Raw genomic sequence first — 20,223 nt, forward strand, 5'->3', positions numbered from 1 at the left:
TATCCTGGCCCCATAAGGAGTTCAGAAGCCCAGGCTTCCTTCAAGTTGGCAATGGTCTGGTCTGGGAAACAGGTCGATCTTTCGTGGCTGTGCTTTACTCACTGGCTCCTAGCATCTCTAAGCCAGTGTCTCCTTGTCATCTACAGTTACAATGATCTTGAAGCCCAAGGTGTTATGAGCATCAGGGTATAAAACACAGCAGACTCGACACCCTGAAGCCAGGGTCAACCCTGTAAGCCTCACACCCATGCTGTAAATGGTGAGCAGGGCTACATGATAAATCTAAGGGGCACTGGAGAGTACGAATGGTACAGTATGGCACACGCATAGTGCCATGTCAGGGGATGCCCCAATGTCATGGCTCATACAGACAGACCACAGTGAAGAACACGAGAGAAACAGAACTGCCAGTGGGTACCACTCTGAGCCCTCACAGATAGTCACGTGGGCTCAAGGAATCTCCTTGGAGACTTTCCTGAGGAGCAGGGTAGCAGGTTAGAGAGTCTCTCACATAGCCCAAGCTAGCTTCAAACTCACAAAGTAGCTGAGGCTGGCTTTCAATCCTAATTCTCCTGCCTCACCTCCCAAGTACTGGGATGACAGGCATGTGCCATCATGCCCTATTGATCCAGGAAGCCATTACTAATTACTGTGGAGAAAAAAATAACTTTGTCAATGGAACTGTGTGTCACCTAGAATTTAGGGGACAAGTCATAGAATCTGAATGGTACTTTCTATTAATTTTCTAGTGTTTGGGTATATATATATAAAAAAAGTACCCTCATTACAGTTTTTTTAATTATTATTTTGTGTGTTATGGGTGTTTTGTTTACATGTATATCTTTTGTGCACCAAGTGTGTAGTGCCCACAGAGGCCAGAAGAGGATACTGGATTCCCTAGGACTAGAGTTAGAGATGTTCTGAGCCACCACGTGGGTGCTGGTAATCAAATATGGGTTCTCTTAACTGCTGAGCCATCTCTCCAACCTCAGATCACCCCTTTTAAAAGTGGTCAGAGGTGAGAGGACATCTATCCGAGCTCACTCCCAGATGGTTCAAAACAGAAACGCCCCCCAAAACCAGTGTGCATAGCTGTGTATATAAATGTATATTTGTATACAAAAAATGTACACCTGCACATAGGAAAAAGACACTCACTCACTGATGACCAAGCAAGTAGTAAAATGTGAACTCTAGAGATACAGGGAAGAGTGCATCTGGCAGGTTCATATGTCCCAGTCAAAGGAGATGGACAGCGCCTGTGGTGCCCGCCCTGACCCCGTGCCAATCCCGGGCCTTACCAAGCCGCTGCTGGCCTTCCCTGCGTGGGCTTCCATCTGTTGCCAGTATTTCTTGGATTCCTGAACGATGTCTTCATGGGTCATTCCTGGGAGGGGAGAAAACACAGCTCTTGCCAAAGGATGAGACACAGCACCCATGGGATGCTGGGATGTGTCCCAAGCCAAGGAGTCCTACCTGGCCAGTCCTGGCCACAGAAAGAATCAGGACACAGAGAGTGCACTGTCCTCTCTGGGCCAGTTTGTCCATCCGTAACACAGGAAGAAAGCTCCTTGATTCCCAAGCCAGTGTTCCATTTTTAGAACCCCGGCTTTTCTCATTGAAGACTCAAGCAGGATCCTGCTGGGTAGCCCAAGGCCCCTCCCGGGTCTTTAGGGCTTACCAAGGTATCAGGTACATGGCTCTTCACTGCCAATCCCCAAAGGGCAAATGTCCCAGCATGATGGCCCCAGAGCAGCAGTCAGATCCTTCCTGGCCTTCCAGACCCAGCTCAGCGCAGCCTCCTGAAGCCTCTCTCCCTGCAGCGCCTCTTCCCTTTCTAGTGCCTCAGCTGTCCAGTCAGTCCGTGGCTCTGGCTCTGCTGTGGCCACTCTCCATTTGTTGCTTACCCAGGGCGCATACCACACTTGACATCAGGTTCTTGCTGATGACCCCCAAATGTAGATCCACAGTCCACATCTCCCTTTGGACTTACCACTTGTCACATCTGACTGCCCACTCATCGACACCTCTACTTCAAGTCCAAGAGACAATTTGGAACCCACATCCCACACAGAACCCTGGTATTAGCCCCTTCAAACATGCTTGTCCTACACACAGCCTCTTGTCAGAACACAGACCCCTATTCCACTAGGCACCCTGACAGCTTGACCTTAATATAACCGCACATCTGGTCCATCAACAACCTTGCTGGTTCCACCATGAAAGTATACCTAGAATGTGACCGCTTCTGCCACCTCTACTGCCACCACGTGGTGTAACCTGCATGTCCCCTGATGTTTCCACTCCTGCCTTTGTTCCAGGTTTTCTACCCAGCATCCAGCACAGCTTGGAAACTGTTGTCTAGATTTTGCTCTGAGATGCGCGGTAGTCTGAAATGCTGGGAACAGAGGCTGAAGCTGCTGCCAGCATCATAGGGCAGGCTTTTACAAGCTATCTTCTTACCATGTTGGTTTATTTTGTGTCTGTGGCTCAGGTGGGTGTGTGACGGTCAGAGGACAACTCCGGGGTTAGTTTTCTCTTTCTGCCATGTGTGTCCTGGGGATCACAGGGCTCAGCATCTTTACCTCTGAGTCATCTCGGTCATAAACTAGGGTCACTCCCTAACAATAAAGGTTCAGTGGAGCAAATCCACGAACAAGCAACAGTGCCGTTCATTCATTATAATTCATTGCACACTCCAGCCCATTATAATATAAACACTCTTCTTTGGCCCATGATTGACTAGAACATCACTTTACAGCATATAACTATATTTCTTTTCTTTCTTTTTTTTTTTTTTGGTTTTTCAAGACAGGGTTTCTCTGTGTAGCCCTGGCTGTCCTGGAACTCACTTTGTAGACCAGGCTGAAATCCGCCTGCCTCTGCCTCCCAAGTGCTGGGATTAAAGGTGTGTGCCACTATGCCTGGCTCATGACTGTATTTCTTTTTGTAAGTTTTAATAGTTTATTTATTTATTTTAGATTTATTTATTTTATGTATATGAGTTCACCATTGCTCTCTTCAGACACACCAGAAGAGGGCGTCAGATCCCATTACAGATGGTTGTGAGCCACCATGTGGTTGCTGGGAATTAAACTCAGGACCTCTGGAAGAGCAGTCTTAAGCATGCTCTTAACCGCTGAGCCATCTCTCCAGCCCCCTGACTATATTTCTTCTTAAGGCCAAGAGACTCCCACAAACTGGGACCCTGATGACCTTGGGTCACAACCATCTCACGGGTCTCAGTGCTTTACCCCCAGGGATAATCCCCTGCCTCAAGTCCTTTGCTTCCTGGAGCAGTCATTCCCTGGCCTTCCCTAGACAGGCCCATTCTCACCACCTGACTGGAAATGTGATACACACCTAAAGTTAAAACACTATCGACTGTAAGTCTCTGTGGACTGGACGCTGACTGTCATATGTCATATCTTACCCTGGCACCACAACAGAACCTAGGACTCACTTCTTGCTAGTACATTGCTTGTCTTGCTCCATTAAGTCCTCAAAGTGAGGACTTTGCTTAGTGCAAGGCTGGATGCGCGGACACAGAGAGGGTGCTCACTAAAGCAGTTAGAAGGATGGATGTGTGCGCATCCGTAAATCCACTCGCTGGACCAACAGAAGGTGGCTCAAGGAAAGAAAGATGCCTATCGGTCGTTACTCGGGCAGCAGGTGAGTTGCTAGGCGGAGTTGTAGGGCCAGGGGCGGAGTCTACCAGGCTCTGAGTCTCACACATTCTTGCTTTCCCATCTGTATCTTGGCATATTCCCTAGGCAGGGTCTAGACAGGGAGAGACCCAGATTCTGGACTTAGCAGCACCCTGTGAGCAGAGTTCTGTCTGTGACATCCAGGGTTACTAAACTCCTCCAGGACTCTCCCAGGAGCCACCCGTTTGTGAACTCACCTGAGATCCCATTCGGTGGCCATCAGGCCCTGGCCTGTTCACTCCCAGCCAATTCCAAGCCTACTTCACCGGCTCTGCCTGCCCCTCACCTGAGTACTGCTGCAGCAACCAGACCTTGAGCTCAATGAAACTATGGGCGAAGTGGCAGCTGTCCTCGCGCAGGCAACCATAGCGCACCTCGTGGCGGCACACGTCAAACTGGAAGTGCTCCTGGAACTGACGGATCTTGGAGTACTTGAGAGAGGTGGAGCGGACGATGTGCACCAGGCACCTGGAGGGCACACGGGACGTGCATGATGCTGACAGTCCCCACCACCATCTGCCCTCCATCTCTGCAGTGGGGCCACCTTTCCAGTGCCAAGCAAGTCTGAGGGAAGGCGATTCTCAGAGCTTTCTCCCGGGCACCTCCTGTCCTGTTAGCCCATCTCTGAATGTGGATAGCACGGGAGGCAGGTCAATCCTACACTCAAGACTTTAGTCCCAGCTCTGCTCTGCTTGGGCTCCATCACAGAGCTCTGGGGCCAGCTCAGTTTGCACCAGTCTACCCATAGTGCCAGACCTCACCAGGTTGGGAGAAGGGAATGCCCATGAGTAGAAATGGCAATTCCAGCTTGGTGCCCCAGAGCGGGTCTTATACCCAGGGGGGTAATAATGACGCACTTTCTCTGGGTGGGCAAACTCGGTGGCCTTGAATGACACCCATCAAGATGGGAACATCATTACTTTCAGAGAGGAGGAAACCCAAGGCTGCAATGACAAGTGCTCCAACCTACAACCAGACCCTGGCCAGGCTGTGATACGGACCCAGGGCTGTATAACTCCAGGGTCTGACTCCATCTCAAATGATGGGGCAGGGCAGAGAGCCAGAAAGAGCAAAGGTAATGGTGTCGTCCTGACCCAGCTCCTCCCGTGCCCTAGTTGACCCTGAAACCATGACAACGGAAGGTGCTGGTTAGAGCCATCGGCAGGGCACATCTGCCTGCTGACCAAGCTGTCCCCAAACCTCAGCTTTCTCTTCTGTACAATGGGAGCAGTAACTCCCTCCCCAGGGGGCTGCTGAGACCATTAAATACCCAAGACAATGACTGGAAGACAGGAAGTGTTCAACAACCATGGTTCCTGTCCTTTTTAGGTGAATGTGTCACCATTCTCTGTCTCTTGTTGTTCCTCGTCTGACAAGCTGCCCTCAAGGGACCTCCCCTCCCTTGTCTCACCCACTGTGCAGCTGCAGGACTCACTTGTTGTTGTAAAAGCTGTGCTTGGCAGCCAGGTTGGAGCAGACAGATGGAGAGTCCTTGGTCCCTTTGCTGATGATCCGGGGCTTGCTGTCGAAGCAGATCTGTTCAGGGAGGAGATGGGCCGGGACCTTGACTGGGCCACCCGGAAAGAGGATGGGCTAGAATCCCAAGGGCCACCTAGGGAAGGACATCTGGTCCCTGTAAACTCTGCCCTAGGTAGGGGGAATGTGGAAGAGGACCCAGGCTCTGTGAACCTCAGGTCTCTGGCTCACAGATAACTTGGGCCTCAGTTCTCCCTCCTTCCTATCTCAGATTACATAACTCCGGTGCCTAGGGCAGGAGTTACTCCATGGCTCCCGAGCCTCAGTTTTCTCAACTGCAAACTGGACCATTAGCCTACTTTATCCCATGGGTTCTCTGTGCTGCTCAATCACAGAGAAAACAGAGTTCAGGTGCTCCTGTCTTATGGCTATGAGCTATGATCCCCAAGCCAAGTCCTCCCTAGGGGAGACAGCAGGTCAGCAGATCAGGGTAGACTGGGCCTCACCAACCCCTCCTCCTCAGAGATGACCATGTCACTGTTCCCACCTTCAAGGATCTACAGAACCAACTGTACTCTCAAGACTGGGAAAGGCCAGTGGTCATGGTGGCGCACACCTTTAACTCCAGTGCTCAGAAGCAGGGGCAGATGGATCTCTGTCAGTTCAAGGCCAACCTGGCCTGTATAGCAAAGTCCAGGCCAGCCAGGACTAAATAGTGAGACTCTGTCTCAATAGCCCCTCGAAAAGACAAAAGAACCCAAAGCCAGGAAATCTCCGCAGAGCTACTAGACTCACAACTGGCCTAGGAAAAGAATGAAGAAACCTGGGAGGATACTGTGTGACGGCATAGCTGGGTCACAGGCTGGAAACAGCAGGCACAGTCAGGTTGGAACATGCTGGGGGAGATGTGAAAAGGCTAGCCATAGACATCTTGCTCTAGACAGTTGAGCTAGGCTAAATTTGTCATAGCCACGATATGGGATTCGGGGATAACACTGAACAAGATTCTAAGTTGGCTTGGCCCTAAAGATTGCCAGCGCTGTGCAGGAGGTGGCCTTTGGCTCTGGGGTGCGTGGCTCAGGTTGACGCGGCCATGTGGCCTCCAGGCAAGACCTACCTCAACCCCCAGCACCACCAGTGAACCAGGACAGTATCTGTGAACTGGGGCTGCCCAGAAAGTATGGATTAATAGCCGGGCGTGGTGGCGTACGCCTTTAATCCCAGCACTCGGGAGGCAGAGGCAGGCGGATTTCTGAGTTCGAGGCCAGCCTGGTCTACAGAGTGAGTTCCAGGACAGCCAGGGCTATACAGAGAAACCCTGTCTCGAAAAACCAAAAAAAAAAAAAAAAGAAAGTATGGATTAAAAACCTAAATCCTGCACATTCCGGGCTCCCAGGGAAGAACAAACCGGGTGGTTATTGCTGTCTCCTAGCCTCAACTTTCACATTTGTAAAATGAGAAGCCAGACAGGATCTGGGTTCCACCATGATCCCCAGGACCTAACTGGTGATTTTCCAGCCACACCTCGCCACACCCAGGTTCCAGGGCTAACGGCTCCTGACTGTGCTGGGGACCATGTTGGTCTGATGAATGGGCTGGGCAGGCAGGTACCTCACAGAGGAAGGTGAAGATGCCCTGGTGCTCCTTCAGGAGCTTGGCAATGGTGAGGCTGCCACGCTTGACACCCCCTAGAGGGTCAAAGAGCAGGTCCCGGTTGAGTGTGCCCTTCCGCTCCTCTGTCCACACATCGATCTCCTCCTGATGGTAGGCGAAGGTGCAGTTATCCCCGTACTTACAGTCTTGCTTGTTAATCATGTCTACAAAGAGGCAATAGGACACACGTTCTACCATGTGAGGGAGGCAGCCCACAGCACCCTGTGATCTCACTGTGGTCAGCAGGGTGCGAACCCACCAGGACAGAGCACTGGTGAATGCCGATGTCCAAGACGGATCCAGGCCCCAGTGTGGAAGGCTCAACACCCTCCAAACCCCACCCCCACCCCGGGACCCCAGTGTCTGTGCAGGTCAAGCAACGTGCAGAGGCCTTTGTAGACTACACACAGCTATATAAAGAGGGGCAGTCTGTAGGATTATTCACTGGGGAGGTGAATAACTGCGTGATTAGGACCGGGAACATGGGCCACAGAACTGGAGCTGGAGGCGTGGCTGCACCCTCAGCTGCAGAGGAGTAGGAGAGTGGTACAGGGAATGGCTTCCAAAACAGGGGCCACCAGGCTCAAAGGGCAGAGCATGTGTCATGGGGGTGGGGGGAGTGCGAGTGTGCCCGAGGAGCAATTAGGGTGGAGATGTGGCTGTGGGTATGCACTGGCCTTCTTCATGCCACCAGCCATGGACAGGGCTTCAGGGAGGACACTGAACGGTCTGGAAGGACTGTGTGGGTGGTTGCCGTGAGGCGGGTGAGAGGGCGAAGGAGCCTGGGGTGGATGCTAAGTACCAAAAGGTCACTTGCAGATGTTTGGGGGTAAGCGCAAAGAAGGGCTGAAGTACAGAAGTGCTTCATGACTGTTCAGGGGAACTGAAGCACACCAAAAACCTATGTTTGGCACTGACCAGATTTCTGTGAGGCAGAAGTGAGGGCAAGGAAAAGAATGTACTCGTTAAAAACAACTGTGGTCTGCAAGCCTTTCCCGTGTGCTCTCCGGGACTCTGCCCATCCCTTCTGGAATCCGGCAGGGTATGAACCTGGCTGTACGGACCGTGGGACCCTCACATGCGATGGTGCAGGCCACCAGATGGCTCCAGCGCCATAGCATATCCTGAATGACCTCCGTCTTCAGACAAAGTCAAGAGAGATGCTTGCTCTCCTATGGGACTCGGGCTTCACCAGAGCTTTCTCATCTCCCCTACGGTCACTGCATTAGGTCTGGGAGGAGCTGGACCCAGCTGGTACCAGCCAGCTCCACTGTGGTCCACCCACCTTTGCACAGGTAGTAGGAGCCCACAAAGCTGGTTTTGGTAGGCCGGGGCCGGATGCGCTTCCAGATCTGGTTCTCGGAACTCCGGAGGCGGCCGAGGAGGACGTCCCTTCTGCACTTGTGCTCGAGGCCCTCACGGTAGGTATAGTCGCCAGCCCTGGGGCCTGTGGGCAGGGTACACAGGGGTGAGAATCCAGAAAACCCATGTGCCCTCATCTGGGTCTCTGAAGCCCCCATCCTGGCATGTGCTTGCAGGGGGAAAGAGAGGGCTTGGAGAAGCCCTCCCAGGAACGTTCCTACCACGTGACTTCCCTAACAGTCCTGGACCTACTTACTGGTGAGTCTGCCCAAGTCAGTGTTTCTGGGATTGTGAAGACAACACTTTGCAGAGAGAAGACCGGTCCCAATCAGGGCCCACCCCTTCATTTCCTGCAGAGGAGGGCCTCGTCTTCCTCCAAGCATTTCCCACTAACACACAGTAATGTGGTCTCCCCACGCCTGAGAGTCCCGGCATTTCCAGGGCAGAGGGGTGCTGCTGCATAAGTGGAATTACCTGTTTTGGGGTAGCACAACTGGCAGGCCTGCTTGAACTCGTGGGTGGCAGCCAGAGGGTTCTTGATGAGCAGGGTGGTGTTGGGCATTGAGGGCTCCGGCTACAATGGGAAGACATTGGCCATGTTTGGCCCTGAGGGTACCTAGGACCGCCGGGGTCAGCCAAAGCAGTGAGAATAGGTGTGTCTTTTGATCCCTGCTCCAATATGTCCTACCCAGTATCCGAACAGTAGCCTAGGACCCTCTTCTACATCTTCCCAGGCCTTGTATTGTAATGTAAGAGCCCAAAACATCATGACCTGCCTCAGAAAACCCTGGACAATGAGTAGAAGCCATCTTGGCTCCAGAATGATTCCTTGAATTAAAGCAGAGGAATGGCAGTGGGCCTGCTTAAGGACCTACTGCTCTCCTGGATGTGGCCCGGTCATCAACAGACAGAAGAAAAGGCTCGGGGAGAGCCAATGATTGTCTAGGGCCCACACAGCTAGTATCTAAGCTGAAGTATGCATACATGCTGCTCACTTATGGTCCAATGCTCTTCTGAACCCAGAACAGGCAGAGCGTGGAGAGCAGAGACACGATATCACTTATGGCTGCTGAGCCTTGAGATGAGGAGTACCCTAAGTGTGTTCTCCAGCACAAGGGCCACTCTGAAGGTGCCCCTCTTGAAGAATGTAGCATTTCACCAATACAGAGAGCTCAGCTCACCCCCAATCTGGGGCGCATAGCCATCAGATGAATAAGAGGTCCGATCTGGGAGCCCCGCTCAAGTCACTCACCGAGGGGGCTGGCTTCTGAGTACTGCTTGGGGGTCGGTGGTCCTGCGAACTGGTCTCTTCTAGGAAAGGAGAAGACGCAAGGGTTATGGTCCCCAGCACGGAGGGCATGAGGGGCCTTTCTGGGATGCCCCTGTAATTTCTACCTCAGAGAAGTTCCATGGGCTCACTCTCCTATTCTCATGGTCAACAGCCCTGAAGCAAAGAGGCTCCAACATGTTTACCCTTGCTCATTATGCCTTCTGTGACTTCCTATTGTCTATGGGTGGAAGGTTGGGTCAGTGAGACCGTAGCTCACCCACACTCCCCGAGGAACTTCTGCTCTAGCTGTCAGCCAGACCCAGATCCTCTACCACACTGACTCTATGCCTCTGAGCCATCAGGTCCCCCAGAAGGAAACCCTGCTTCCTGTCGACCTATGCCATCACACAGGTCCCTTAGTCTTGAGTGCCCTAGTCTATCTCCGACCTCTAAAAGCCAACCCTATCAAGGCCTGGTCAATGGCTATGTCCCTGGTTCCCAGCCCAGAGAAGGGCTATTGTAGCTCATGACCTTGTATCAGGATGATCTGCACAGGATCTGAGTCTGGAGGTCCAGGACTCTGGAGGGCTGGACACAGCACCAGATAGAATCATTAACATAGCTCTACTGTTTGATCTGTTTGATAGTGAGACACCCAGTCCGGGGCTCAAGCTCCGGAAGTGCTGAGCACAGCAGAGATAAGACAGCATGTACTGCCCTGGGCTGTGATAGACATATGGGCATGCGCTGTGGAGATGCAGAGCTTCAGAGATGAGAGAACAGAGCAGCGCTGTCAAGGGAGAAGAGAGACAAAGTACCCAACCAAGGCCTCACCTAGGAAGGAGTCCGGCTTGTCCAGGGAGCCTCGGGCTGACCCAAAGCTGTCAAGGGCACCCAGCCGAGCCTCAGAGTACGGTAACAGATCCAGGGGGTCCAGCGTGGGCCCTGGAGAGTCAAGGGCATCCAGCACAGAAGCAGCCAGCTTCCTGGAGGGGTCCATGACAAGGCCAAAGGAGGCAGGAGGCAGTGGGCTGGACACGGGGATGGAGCCACCCACCACAGGTGGCAAGAGTGGGGTCCCACCAGGAAACACGGGGATCAGCTGAGGCAGCTCACTAGGCATACCACTGGCAGGCAGGCCACCCTGGACCAGAGACTGCAAAGTGGGGACAGAGCCAGGGGTCAGACGAGAAAATAACCACCCAACCCCGTGTGGGTGTGACATTCCAGGAAGCAGTTATTCCACCAGAGCCTGACAGGGACTGCTCATGAAGAGGAGGTGAGGCTCTGCTTGATCTCTCTGGGATCTGCTTTGGAGGCTCCGGCAAGACCCTCCCTCCCAAGGCCACCCATTCTCCCAACTGAGACGTGAAGACGGTGCCCTCCCTTGCCTCTTCATGAGACTGTGGGGTTCTAAGTGAGAGGCTTCAAAGGACAGAACAAGAAGTCGACAGCATGGCTCACCAGAGAGTCCAGGAGGGTGTCCAGTTCTGGACCAAACACATCCCCATCTGAGAAGTCATCTAGGCCCTCGGTGCCGGGGAGTGTCCTGCTGCTGCCATCCAGTGGGGCCAGGAGGTCCAGAACATGAGGGAACAGGGGCATCGTGGGAGTGGAGGGGAGCAGGGCTGGGGAGCCTCGGAGATCCACATAGCAGTCTGTGGAGGGAGTGAGCTCATAGCTGAAAGGAGCCCGTGTGGTGGGTGTGTTGCCCAGTCACTAAGCTAACGCCTTCCCTTCTCCCCGTTCCACAGGGATCTGGGTTCCCTATCCCCTGCCCCAGGGGCAATGGCTCAGAGGTAGTCAAGGAGGAAAGACAGCCTGAAGCTGTGGAAGGGTTCTGATTGCCTTGGCATTCCTCAAATATCCACCAATGTCACCTTTCTCTGGGGCTAGCAGTGCCTTCTTCAAGCAATTATTACACGAACAGAGAAAAGGAAGTAGGAAGTGAGGGCTCTAACACAAGGTGTCCCACACGGACAGGCATGAAGGACAGAGACAAGCTAAGGAGGGAGCCGTGCTTGTTCCTGGCCTGCCTCAGGGAAGCCCTCCCGGTGTCCCACCCCACACAGCTGAGACATACCTGTTTCGATGTCATCTATAGATCCCAATCCGTTAGAAGTTCCCTGTGAGAGGAAAGATGCAGGGTGGAATGGCCTCACATTTCCACCGGGCTACCCTGAGGGCCACTCACTGAGGAACGATTGCCTATCACAGGTAGGCTGGCTTTTCAGCCAGGGTCCGAGCAGGTGTGGGCTGGGACAGGGTGGGGTGAACTAGCTTAGTAGGTACATTTCAGGGGAGCAATGGCCCCAGGGCAGGGGTACACCTCTGAGGTACCTGGAAAAGGGTAGAGTCTCATCCATGCCCTGAGGCGAGAGAGGGTTTTGAGCTCTTTTGGTTTTGTTTTTGAAACAGGGTCTCAAAAGCCCTGGGTGCCCTGAAATTCACTATATAGATGAGGCTGGCCTTGAACTCGGAGATCCACCTGCCTCTGCCTCCCAATTGCTGGGATTAAAGGTTGTGACAAGGATTTTACCAGGCCTTCCACACTACAGATGGTTTCTAACTCAAAGAGGAATGTGTGCCCTCCCCGCTTCCCCGGCTCAGCCCCCAGCCTCACAGGAAGTTAATCTCCCCCAAGGAGAACGTCATCTTAGGTGGGATCCCATCCCCATTGCAAAGACAGAACAGAATTCACAGGTCAGGCATCAACCTGGCCTGCTCCTCCTGGGGTGGGAGTGTGTGGGGTTGTTCCAGAGAGCCTGTACTCTGCAGCCGCACAGCACTGGGATCAGAGCCCTGTCTGGGATGGGGAAATGCTGGAGCTTGCTCTTTGGTCTGGCCAAGTCGGCAACCTATCTGGACTTGTTTCCTCGGGTGTAAAGTAAGGATACAGCAGCCACACTGCCTGAAACTGTGGCAGAGATGAGGCACCTCAGCAGAGTGCCTGGCATGCTCGGCACTAATCATGTGAATAACATGTGCTGCCGGGAGGTTGGCCTGCAGTGAACTCCTCTGCCTTGTTCCAGCCACAAGGGACAGAAGTCATTACTCTACCCCGAACATGCTCTCCCCCCCCACCCCCAGCCTTTATCATTCTTATGAGGCCCAGGCTGGCCCTGTGTCCTTCTTGTCTCTGTGGAGACTGGGAGAAGGCCCAGACACTCACTGTTAGTCACCCTCGTGAAGGTTAGCAGTAGCAACAATTGCAACACAATCCATCCAGCCCTGCATCACCGACCCTGCTCGGCCAGCACTCCACGAGATGTTCCACGGCCCAAATATTGGTCAAGACTACAATTCCTAGGTCAGTGTAGGGCTGTCTAACGCCTGCCCTGATCCTGTCTGTTCTGTCCACTCCTTGGAGCCAGGAGCTCTTTCAGCCCCACCCCCGAGCCTGTCCACAGATGGCACAGTGAACATGTGTGGTGTTTGTATATCACAGCTAAGTTGCATAGACCAAGGCCACCAGGACGGTCACAGAACTGCTTTTACATACAGAAAGGAGGCGAGGGGGGTCCAGGCAATGATGGCCCACACCTTTAATCCCAGCACTTGGGAGGCAAAGGCAGGTCAGTCTCTGGGTTCTAGGTCAGTCTGATCTACAGGCTGGATGGAGCCAGGATAGCCAGGGCTACACGTGCTTGGGGCGTGGGGGTGGCGACAGGAGACAAAGGAGGCCCCAATGAATGCTTCTAAGGACAGTGCAGCCTAGGCCCTGCAGAACAAGTGGCTTCCAGCCCTCCTGCCACCCTCTTTGTCCAGGTTTCTCTCTCCCAGTCCTCTTGCACAGAACCCTACTAGTAATATCCTCTTAGCAATAAAAGGCCAAGAAGGGTGTTCTCAGGATCTGACCCTCAACACACGCGGCCTCAGAGCTCACTCTCCTGAACCCTGAGGAGGAACTGACTCTACCAGTGGTCTCAGGAATGCCCCTTGCTCTCCTGACTATGGGCCTGGGAATCCTGTTGCTTGTCTACCTGGCTATCCCCCTAGCTGGGTGAGACTGCTCCCCAACATGGCTGCCTTGCACTCTGCACTACGAGTTTACAGTCTTCAGGGTGCCTTGCACTGTAAGCTCCAGGGCTACTGTGCCTTGTAAATGCTGAGAGCAGCGTGTGAGCACAGCCCAGGCCACCTAGTTCTAGGCACACATACAGAATGACCAACTGGCCAGAAAAACGAGTCCTGTGCTGGAGAAGCCCGTGGGGAATGCAGCTGAAGCCCACGTGTGGCCGTGTATCGTGTACCCTGTGCCATTTCTCCTGTAGGCGCCACAGGACACGAGGAGCAGGCCTAGACACTACCTGGCGCCTGCTCCTGAGTTCTCAGATGTTTCCTGGACTGAGGCAAGCCTGGCCTTATCATCTCCACTTCGACTGGCCTTCTCACAGAGCCCCATCACTGGACCAGTCCGGGCCTTTGTGGATGTGGCTAGATGGACCAGTAAAGAGTAGCTAGGGGCTGGGGGGCCTTGTGCCAGACATGGGAAGGTTTGTGGTCTACTGCTTGGGGTCATCTTAATGGGTGAATCCAGAGCTCTTGGGAATAGATGAAGAAGACAGGCTGGTATAAAGTTGGGGAAACATTTGGAGTCTCAGACCCCTTCCTACCTGATCTGTTAAGCCAGCTGGAGCGCCATTACTAAGCAGAGAAAATGTTTCCAATTCCTGCCAGAAATTGGGGAGAAGTGGGCAGAGATTAAGATCGTGGACATCAGCCAGGACAACACAGAGACCCTGACATCAGCTGTGGTCCATCCCCTCCCCCCCAGGACTACCACTGCCACTGCCACTGGCTCTGGCTTCCAGAGTAACACTGTTTTTGTTTTTCCATCTTCCAAGGGTTACCTGGGCAGAGGATCTGAGCACACACACATCCCTGCGATTTGCCAGGCACCATCTCATACACTCTGGTTTCAGTTCTCCCTTGAGCTCCTGAGGTGGGTGTAATTATCTGCCTTCCAGATGCGGAAACGGGTGGAAACATGCACTAATGTGTTTAAGGTCGGGCCAGAGAAACTCAAGCCATATGTTCTGCATCATGCAGTTTCCAGACACACGGCGGACGACAGTATTCGATGTGAAGGAGTCCAGCCGACACTAACATTCAGACAGGTACAATGAGGGGGCATTTGAGAATGCGAAACTGAAGGACAGCAGTGTCAATTTGGGCCATCTTCAGCCTGGTTAAAGTCGGCTAGGGCAAGCGGCAGGGCTGTGTTTTTACAGCTGGTGTCTGCGGTGAGCTGGGAGCTTTGGCTGTGTTTGTTCCTCTTCCCCCAAGGTCCTGTTGCTCATTCCAGGGTGTTTGGCCAACAGGGAGGAAGGTCACCTGCTGTTGCTTCCTCTGTCTTTACCAGGCTCTGGCTACCTTACTCAGGGTCCCTATAGTCCCTAGTCCCTCCCTTCATCCCTCTTCTTTAAGCCGACCCCAAATCCCACCTACCTGGGGTCTCTTATAGGCTTTCCGTACCCGCAGTCCAAGCTTCTGAGCCAGCTCCTGGCCCAGCTGGGTGACATTTTCATCCTGTGGAAGGCAGGACACAGGCTTAGATACACCTGGTGGGCTAGGCTGCCCGGAGCTCTGAGCTGTACTCCTGGACATCTTTGTGTGTCCCTGGGAGCTGTTGCTGGCTTTCTAAGTCACATTCTGGGAACCACAAGGCTGTTTTGTTTTCCCTTTTATTTTGGGGGAGGCAAATTAGTTGAATTTTTTTTTAATCTTTTTCCATATTATCTCTAAGATGGGGAACACCCTGTGTTGCTCCAGCCGGCCTTGAGCTCCTGGGATTATAGGCACATCCCACAGAACCAAGCTGTTTCTAGTGTTTATGTATTTTCTAGCAGTGCTAGGGATGAGACTATGTAGTTTCAAGGCTGACCAGGTCTCTTTACATCGCCCTGGCTCTCCTGCCAGCACCGCATCAGGATCCCAAACCTCCCACGGCAGAGGAGGCACAGAAGGACATGGTCGCATGGGCCCCGGGGGGGTGGGGTGAGGGTTGGTGGGGGGGGGGGCAGTACAGATGCTTGGGAGACGGCACTCACGTGGGGAAGCGCTAGGGAACACCGGCTGCTGCATTCATAGGCCTCTTTGTGGCGCCCCAGCTCGTTGAGGGCGCGCGCCTTGCGGAACAGTGCCCGGATACTCTCGCCATCCAGGCCCAAAGCCTTCTCACTATCCTCCAGCGCCTTCTCATACAGGCCCTGAGGAGACAGCCAAGCAGCCCAATGGTCAGCGCCTGCGACCCTTGGGATGGAAAGCAACCTCACTTTCCTGCAGAGGAACAGCACAGGGTCCGGACTCAGAGACCAAGCTGAAGAGCTTCAGAGCTCAGGGAGCAAGGGCGGCCTTGACTCTGATGGTGTGTGGTTATTTGAATAGGTGTGGCCCCCACAGACTTAGGTGTTTGAATGGTGTTTGAATGTTTGGCCATAGTGAGTGGCACTATTAAGAGGTGTGACCTTGGGCTGGAGAGATGGCCCAGTGGTTAAGAGCACCGACTGCTCTTCCGAAGGTCCTGAGTTCAAATCCCAGCAATCACATGGTGGCTCACAACCATCCGTAATGAGATCTGACGCCCTCTTCTGATGTGTCTGAAGACAGCTACAGTGTACTTACATATAATAATAAGTAAATCTTTAAAAAAAAAAAAAAAAAAGAGGTGTGGCCTTGTTGGAGAAAGTGCATCACTGTGGAGGTAGACTTTGAGGTCTCCTATGCTCAAGTTCTACCCAGTGTGGCTCACAGTCCCTTCTGCTGCCTGCAGTGCAAGATGTAGAATTCTTGGGCTGGAGAGATGGCTCAGTGGTTAAGAGCACTGACTACTCTTCCAGAAGTCCTGAGTTCAATTCCCAGCAACCACATGGTGGCTCACAACCATCTGTAATGGGATCTGATGCCCTCTTCTGGTGTGTCTGAAGACAGCTACATGTACTGATGTACATACAATAAACATGTCTTTTTTTTTCCCCCCGAGACAGGGTTTCTCTGTGTAACCTTGGCTGTCCTGGAACTCACTTTGTAGACCAGGTTGGCCTCAAACTCAGAAATCCGCCTGCCTCTGCCTCCCAAATGCTGGGATAAAAGGCCTGTGCCACCACACCCAGCTTGTAAATAAATCTTAAAAAAAAAAAAAAAAAGATGATATAGAACTCTTGGCCCCTCTGGCACCATGCCTGCCTGCACGCTGCCTCACTTTCCACCATGATGATAATGGACTGAACCTGTGAAAGTGTAAGCCAGCCCCTATTCAATGTTTGCCTTTATAAGAGTTGTCTTGGTCATGGTGTCTCTTCACAGCAATAAACCTCTAACTAACATGGTGTAAGGATGATGAGCTGTGGCAGCTACTGGCAGGACACTGGAGAGAGCCTCAGGTTCTACAACAGTGAGCCTGCCTGGTGACACATCTGTTGACTTGTCTGCCCTTGGCTCAGAGTGACAGAAGCACCTCTCAGAGATGCCGTCAGGGAGAGGCTCACCCTCAAATTCTAACTCAATTCATCTGGGGGAGAGGGAGGCAATGGCTAGTGCGTTTTTCTGATGATGCTGTTGTTCTTGTGTTGTAGTTGTTGTTGTGGCTATGGATATGTTTGTAGGTATGTGCACCCAAAGATATCCATGTAAGAGCCAGAGGAGTCCGTCTTATTTTTTGGAACATGATCTCTCAGTGGACCTGATTTCACTGAATGGATAGACTGAATAGACAAGCCAGACAGAGGCACACGGCCTTTAATTCCAGCACTTGTGAGGCAGAGGCAGGTGGATCTCTAAGGCCAGCCTGGTCTACAGAGCGAGTCCCAGGACAGCCAGGGCTACACAGAGAAACCCCGTCTCGAAAAATGAAACAAAAAACAAAAACAACATAAAAACTGGCTAGATGCCGGGCATGATGGCGCACGCCTTTAATCCCAGCACTTGGGAGGCAGAGGCAGGCAGATTTCTGAGTTTGAGGCCAGCCTGGTCTACAAAGTGAGTTCCAGGACAGCCAGGGCTACACAGAGAAACCCTGTCTCGAAAAACCAAAAAAAAAAAAAAAGAAAGAAAAAAAAAACTGGCTAGACAATGAGCTCCAATGGGATTTTATCTATCTATCTATCTATCTATCTATCTATCTATCTATCTATGATATATATATACGTATATATATTATAGGTAGATATACATACACACACACATATATGGGGAAGGGTGTGAGGGGGTGAATTATGAATATATGTGTATAAATGTTTATATGTATATATGAGTGTGTTATATGTATATATGTGTGTGTATCATGTATGTATGTGTATATGTATATATTTATGTGTGTGTGTGTATGACTATGTATTTTCAGAATCAAGCATCAAACTCAGGTCCCCCGTGCTTACAAAGCAATAAAGGCAAGTGCTTTACTAACAGAGCTACCTCCACAGGCACGAGGCACGTACATGGTAAACAGATATATGTATGTAGGTAAAACACCAGTAAACATAAAATAAAAATTAATATTTAAAAAAACTCAAACCAGGTGTGTGGTGGTGCATGCCTTTAATCCATGCACATAGGAGATAAAGGCAAGTGTATGTTCCCCTCTGAGTTGTATACACAAAATTCCTGGTCTAATACACAGAAAATTCCAGGCTAGCCCAGAGCTATATAATGAGACACCGTCTTTTAAAATACACAGTCTTTTAAAATAGGAGAGAACTGAGAAGAGGTGAGGGGCGGGGCCTAGGCTAGGAGCATGTAGGGCTGGCTGGGGGTGGGGGGATGGAGGATGGTGGACGCACCATGGTGAAGTAGCAGGCTGCCCTGTTGACATGCAGTTTGCACAGCAGCTCCCGGGGTAGAGCCACCTGGTCAGAGGCGGCGTAGTCAGCCACGTTCAGCCCTTCCATGTACTGCACCAGAGCCTGCTTGTAGTCCTTCTCCCGGAACAGGTCGTTGCCCTCAGCAAACAGGTTCTGCACAAGCTTGAGCAGGAAAGCCTACGCAAGGCAGGTCCGAGGGGACTAAGCGAGTCTCCATCCAGCCTGACTCAGTCCCAGCCCTCTGCCCTGAGCACAGCAGCCCTCACCACATCCACCCACCACAGTGACGCTCACCTCATACTCCTCTTGCTTTAAGGGTAGTGTTGACCTAGTGGGAAAAGAGAGACACAGGACAGGGTGAACCCATGGGTTGGTCCCATGAGGAGCCCTGAGGCTGGCACTTCAGGGCTGAGGTGGAGCAAGAGTAGGCCTCAGACAGCTGTGGCTGAAGTAAGAGGTGACCGGACGGCATGGAGTCACTCGGTTCTGATGCAAGGACTTCCATTTTTCCTGCTCTCCCAGAGGAGTCTGCTCCCAGAGGAGTCAGTGGCAGGCCCAGTGACAGCAGCCAACCCCTCAACCAGACACTAGCAACCCACTCAGGGCCAATGGCTACACATTCTCTCTTGTGGGTAAGACCACAGCTCCCTTTGGAGGGGAGCATTGGCTCAGGAGAGCTTGCACTGTGTCAGCCTGGGAGAAGGGCGGGGCTTGTCTCCTGGTCCCTCGTGGAGGGGAAAACTGATGTTCAAGGGGGCAGAAGATGAAAAGGGCCAGGGTAAGCCGGGCGTGATGGCGCACACCTTTAATCCCAGCACTCAGGAGGCAGAGGCAGGTGGATTTCTGAGTTTGAGGCCAGCCTGGTCTACAGAGTGAGTTCCAGGACAGCCAGGGCTACACAGAGAAACCCTGTCTCAAAAAAACAAAAACAAGTAAAGGGCCAGGGTAGAATGATACTGGACAAGATCCAGGGGCAGCCAGAGCCAGGCAGCACAGGCACCTTATCGGGCTCTGTTCCCACCTGTCCGCATCCCAGTGCACACCGAGCAGGGCTCAGCCAGGAGGAAAAGGAGAGCCGGACCCCCCTGCCCACTGCCCACTTACTGGATGAACTGCAGCCCCTTCTCGATGTCCGCCTTCCGTTTCTGCCTCTCCATCAGTGTCTGCAGGGAGAGCATAAGTCCATCAATCAGACAGGATGTGTGCGCACATGCACGGGTGAGGGTGAGGGGGCTGGGGGAGTACCTGCTAACCCACCCTACCCTGCGCCTGTCAGAAGGGCTCTTTCCCTCCCGCTCATTCCATGCTAAAGGTTTAAAGGGGGTCTTTATAGAGTGGCAGGCCATCTCAGGGACTATGCTGCCACCTTGCAGATCTGTGATCCACTGGTCTCATTTGTGTGGTGAACTTGAAGGGCAAGGGATATGTACGCATGGGCCTCCTGCCCTTCACCACACAATGGGTGGGCATGAGCAGTGCCTGGGACATCTCAAGTTCAAAGGGAAAACCTTGTTTTACCATTAAATTCAGTCATGTATGCTATCAGAGACCAGGAACGTCAGACCACCAAGGAGAAGGAACACAGCAAGTGCCAACAATAGCTGGTTACTGTTTATACGAGGGGCACCTGCCACAGGCTCCTGTTAGCCCACTCACCCTCACACAAGGGAACCTCAGCTGGGGTCATAAGCTGGCAGGTGGCTAAGGCTACCACTGTATCTCTCTTCCCTTAATGAGCCCTGGTGGTTACCTAGGAAGAATGCATCTCTTGCCTGGGCCAGGGCGTGGAGCTCAGCCCAGGAAGGCCCTGTCGGGGAGGGGAGTGTTCGTCTCTCTCCACAGTACGCCTGTAGCTATGTCTTCAACAGACAGTGCAGCAGGTCTGGAGATGTCTAAGCTGATGGGGACATAGCTGTTACCCCAGGGAGCCTTCCATACACCGAGAAACTAATGA

General features: G+C 52.6%; 1 protein-coding gene across 2 annotated transcripts in view; it reads right to left on the reverse strand.

Annotated features, from left to right (window-relative positions):
• The window catches only part of Zc3h7b (zinc finger CCCH-type containing 7B), a 48,527-nt gene that overhangs the window by 8,774 nt on the left and 19,530 nt on the right, over nt 1-20,223 (reverse strand). Inside the window, exons 2-17 of one of the 2 annotated variants that reach the window (XM_021182907.2) lie at nt 19,374-19,432; nt 18,564-18,597; nt 18,249-18,446; nt 15,522-15,680; nt 14,920-15,000; nt 14,085-14,141; nt 11,552-11,594; nt 10,933-11,126; nt 10,303-10,624; nt 9,451-9,509; nt 8,673-8,772; nt 8,122-8,283; nt 6,795-7,000; nt 5,143-5,243; nt 3,994-4,175; nt 1,302-1,387 (exon numbers count right to left, since the gene is read on the reverse strand). In XM_021182907.2, coding sequence (XP_021038566.1) covers nt 1,302-1,387; nt 3,994-4,175; nt 5,143-5,243; nt 6,795-7,000; nt 8,122-8,283; nt 8,673-8,772; nt 9,451-9,509; nt 10,303-10,624; nt 10,933-11,126; nt 11,552-11,594; nt 14,085-14,141; nt 14,920-15,000; nt 15,522-15,680; nt 18,249-18,446; nt 18,564-18,597; nt 19,374-19,426 — 2,037 coding nt within the window. In that variant the 5' untranslated portion in view covers nt 19,427-19,432. Of the gene's footprint in view, nt 1-1,301; nt 1,388-3,993; nt 4,176-5,142; nt 5,244-6,794; nt 7,001-8,121; nt 8,284-8,672; nt 8,773-9,450; nt 9,510-10,302; nt 10,625-10,932; nt 11,127-11,551; nt 11,595-14,084; nt 14,142-14,919; nt 15,001-15,521; nt 15,681-18,248; nt 18,447-18,563; nt 18,598-19,373; nt 19,448-20,223 lie in introns of those variants that run through there. The other variant, XM_021182906.3, reaches the window with a different exon arrangement.

Source organism: Mus caroli, unplaced genomic scaffold (assembly GCF_978045245.1).
Source record: "Mus caroli unplaced genomic scaffold, Mus_caroli_1 scaffold_16, whole genome shotgun sequence".
Taxonomy (NCBI): Eukaryota; Metazoa; Chordata; class Mammalia; order Rodentia; family Muridae; genus Mus; species Mus caroli.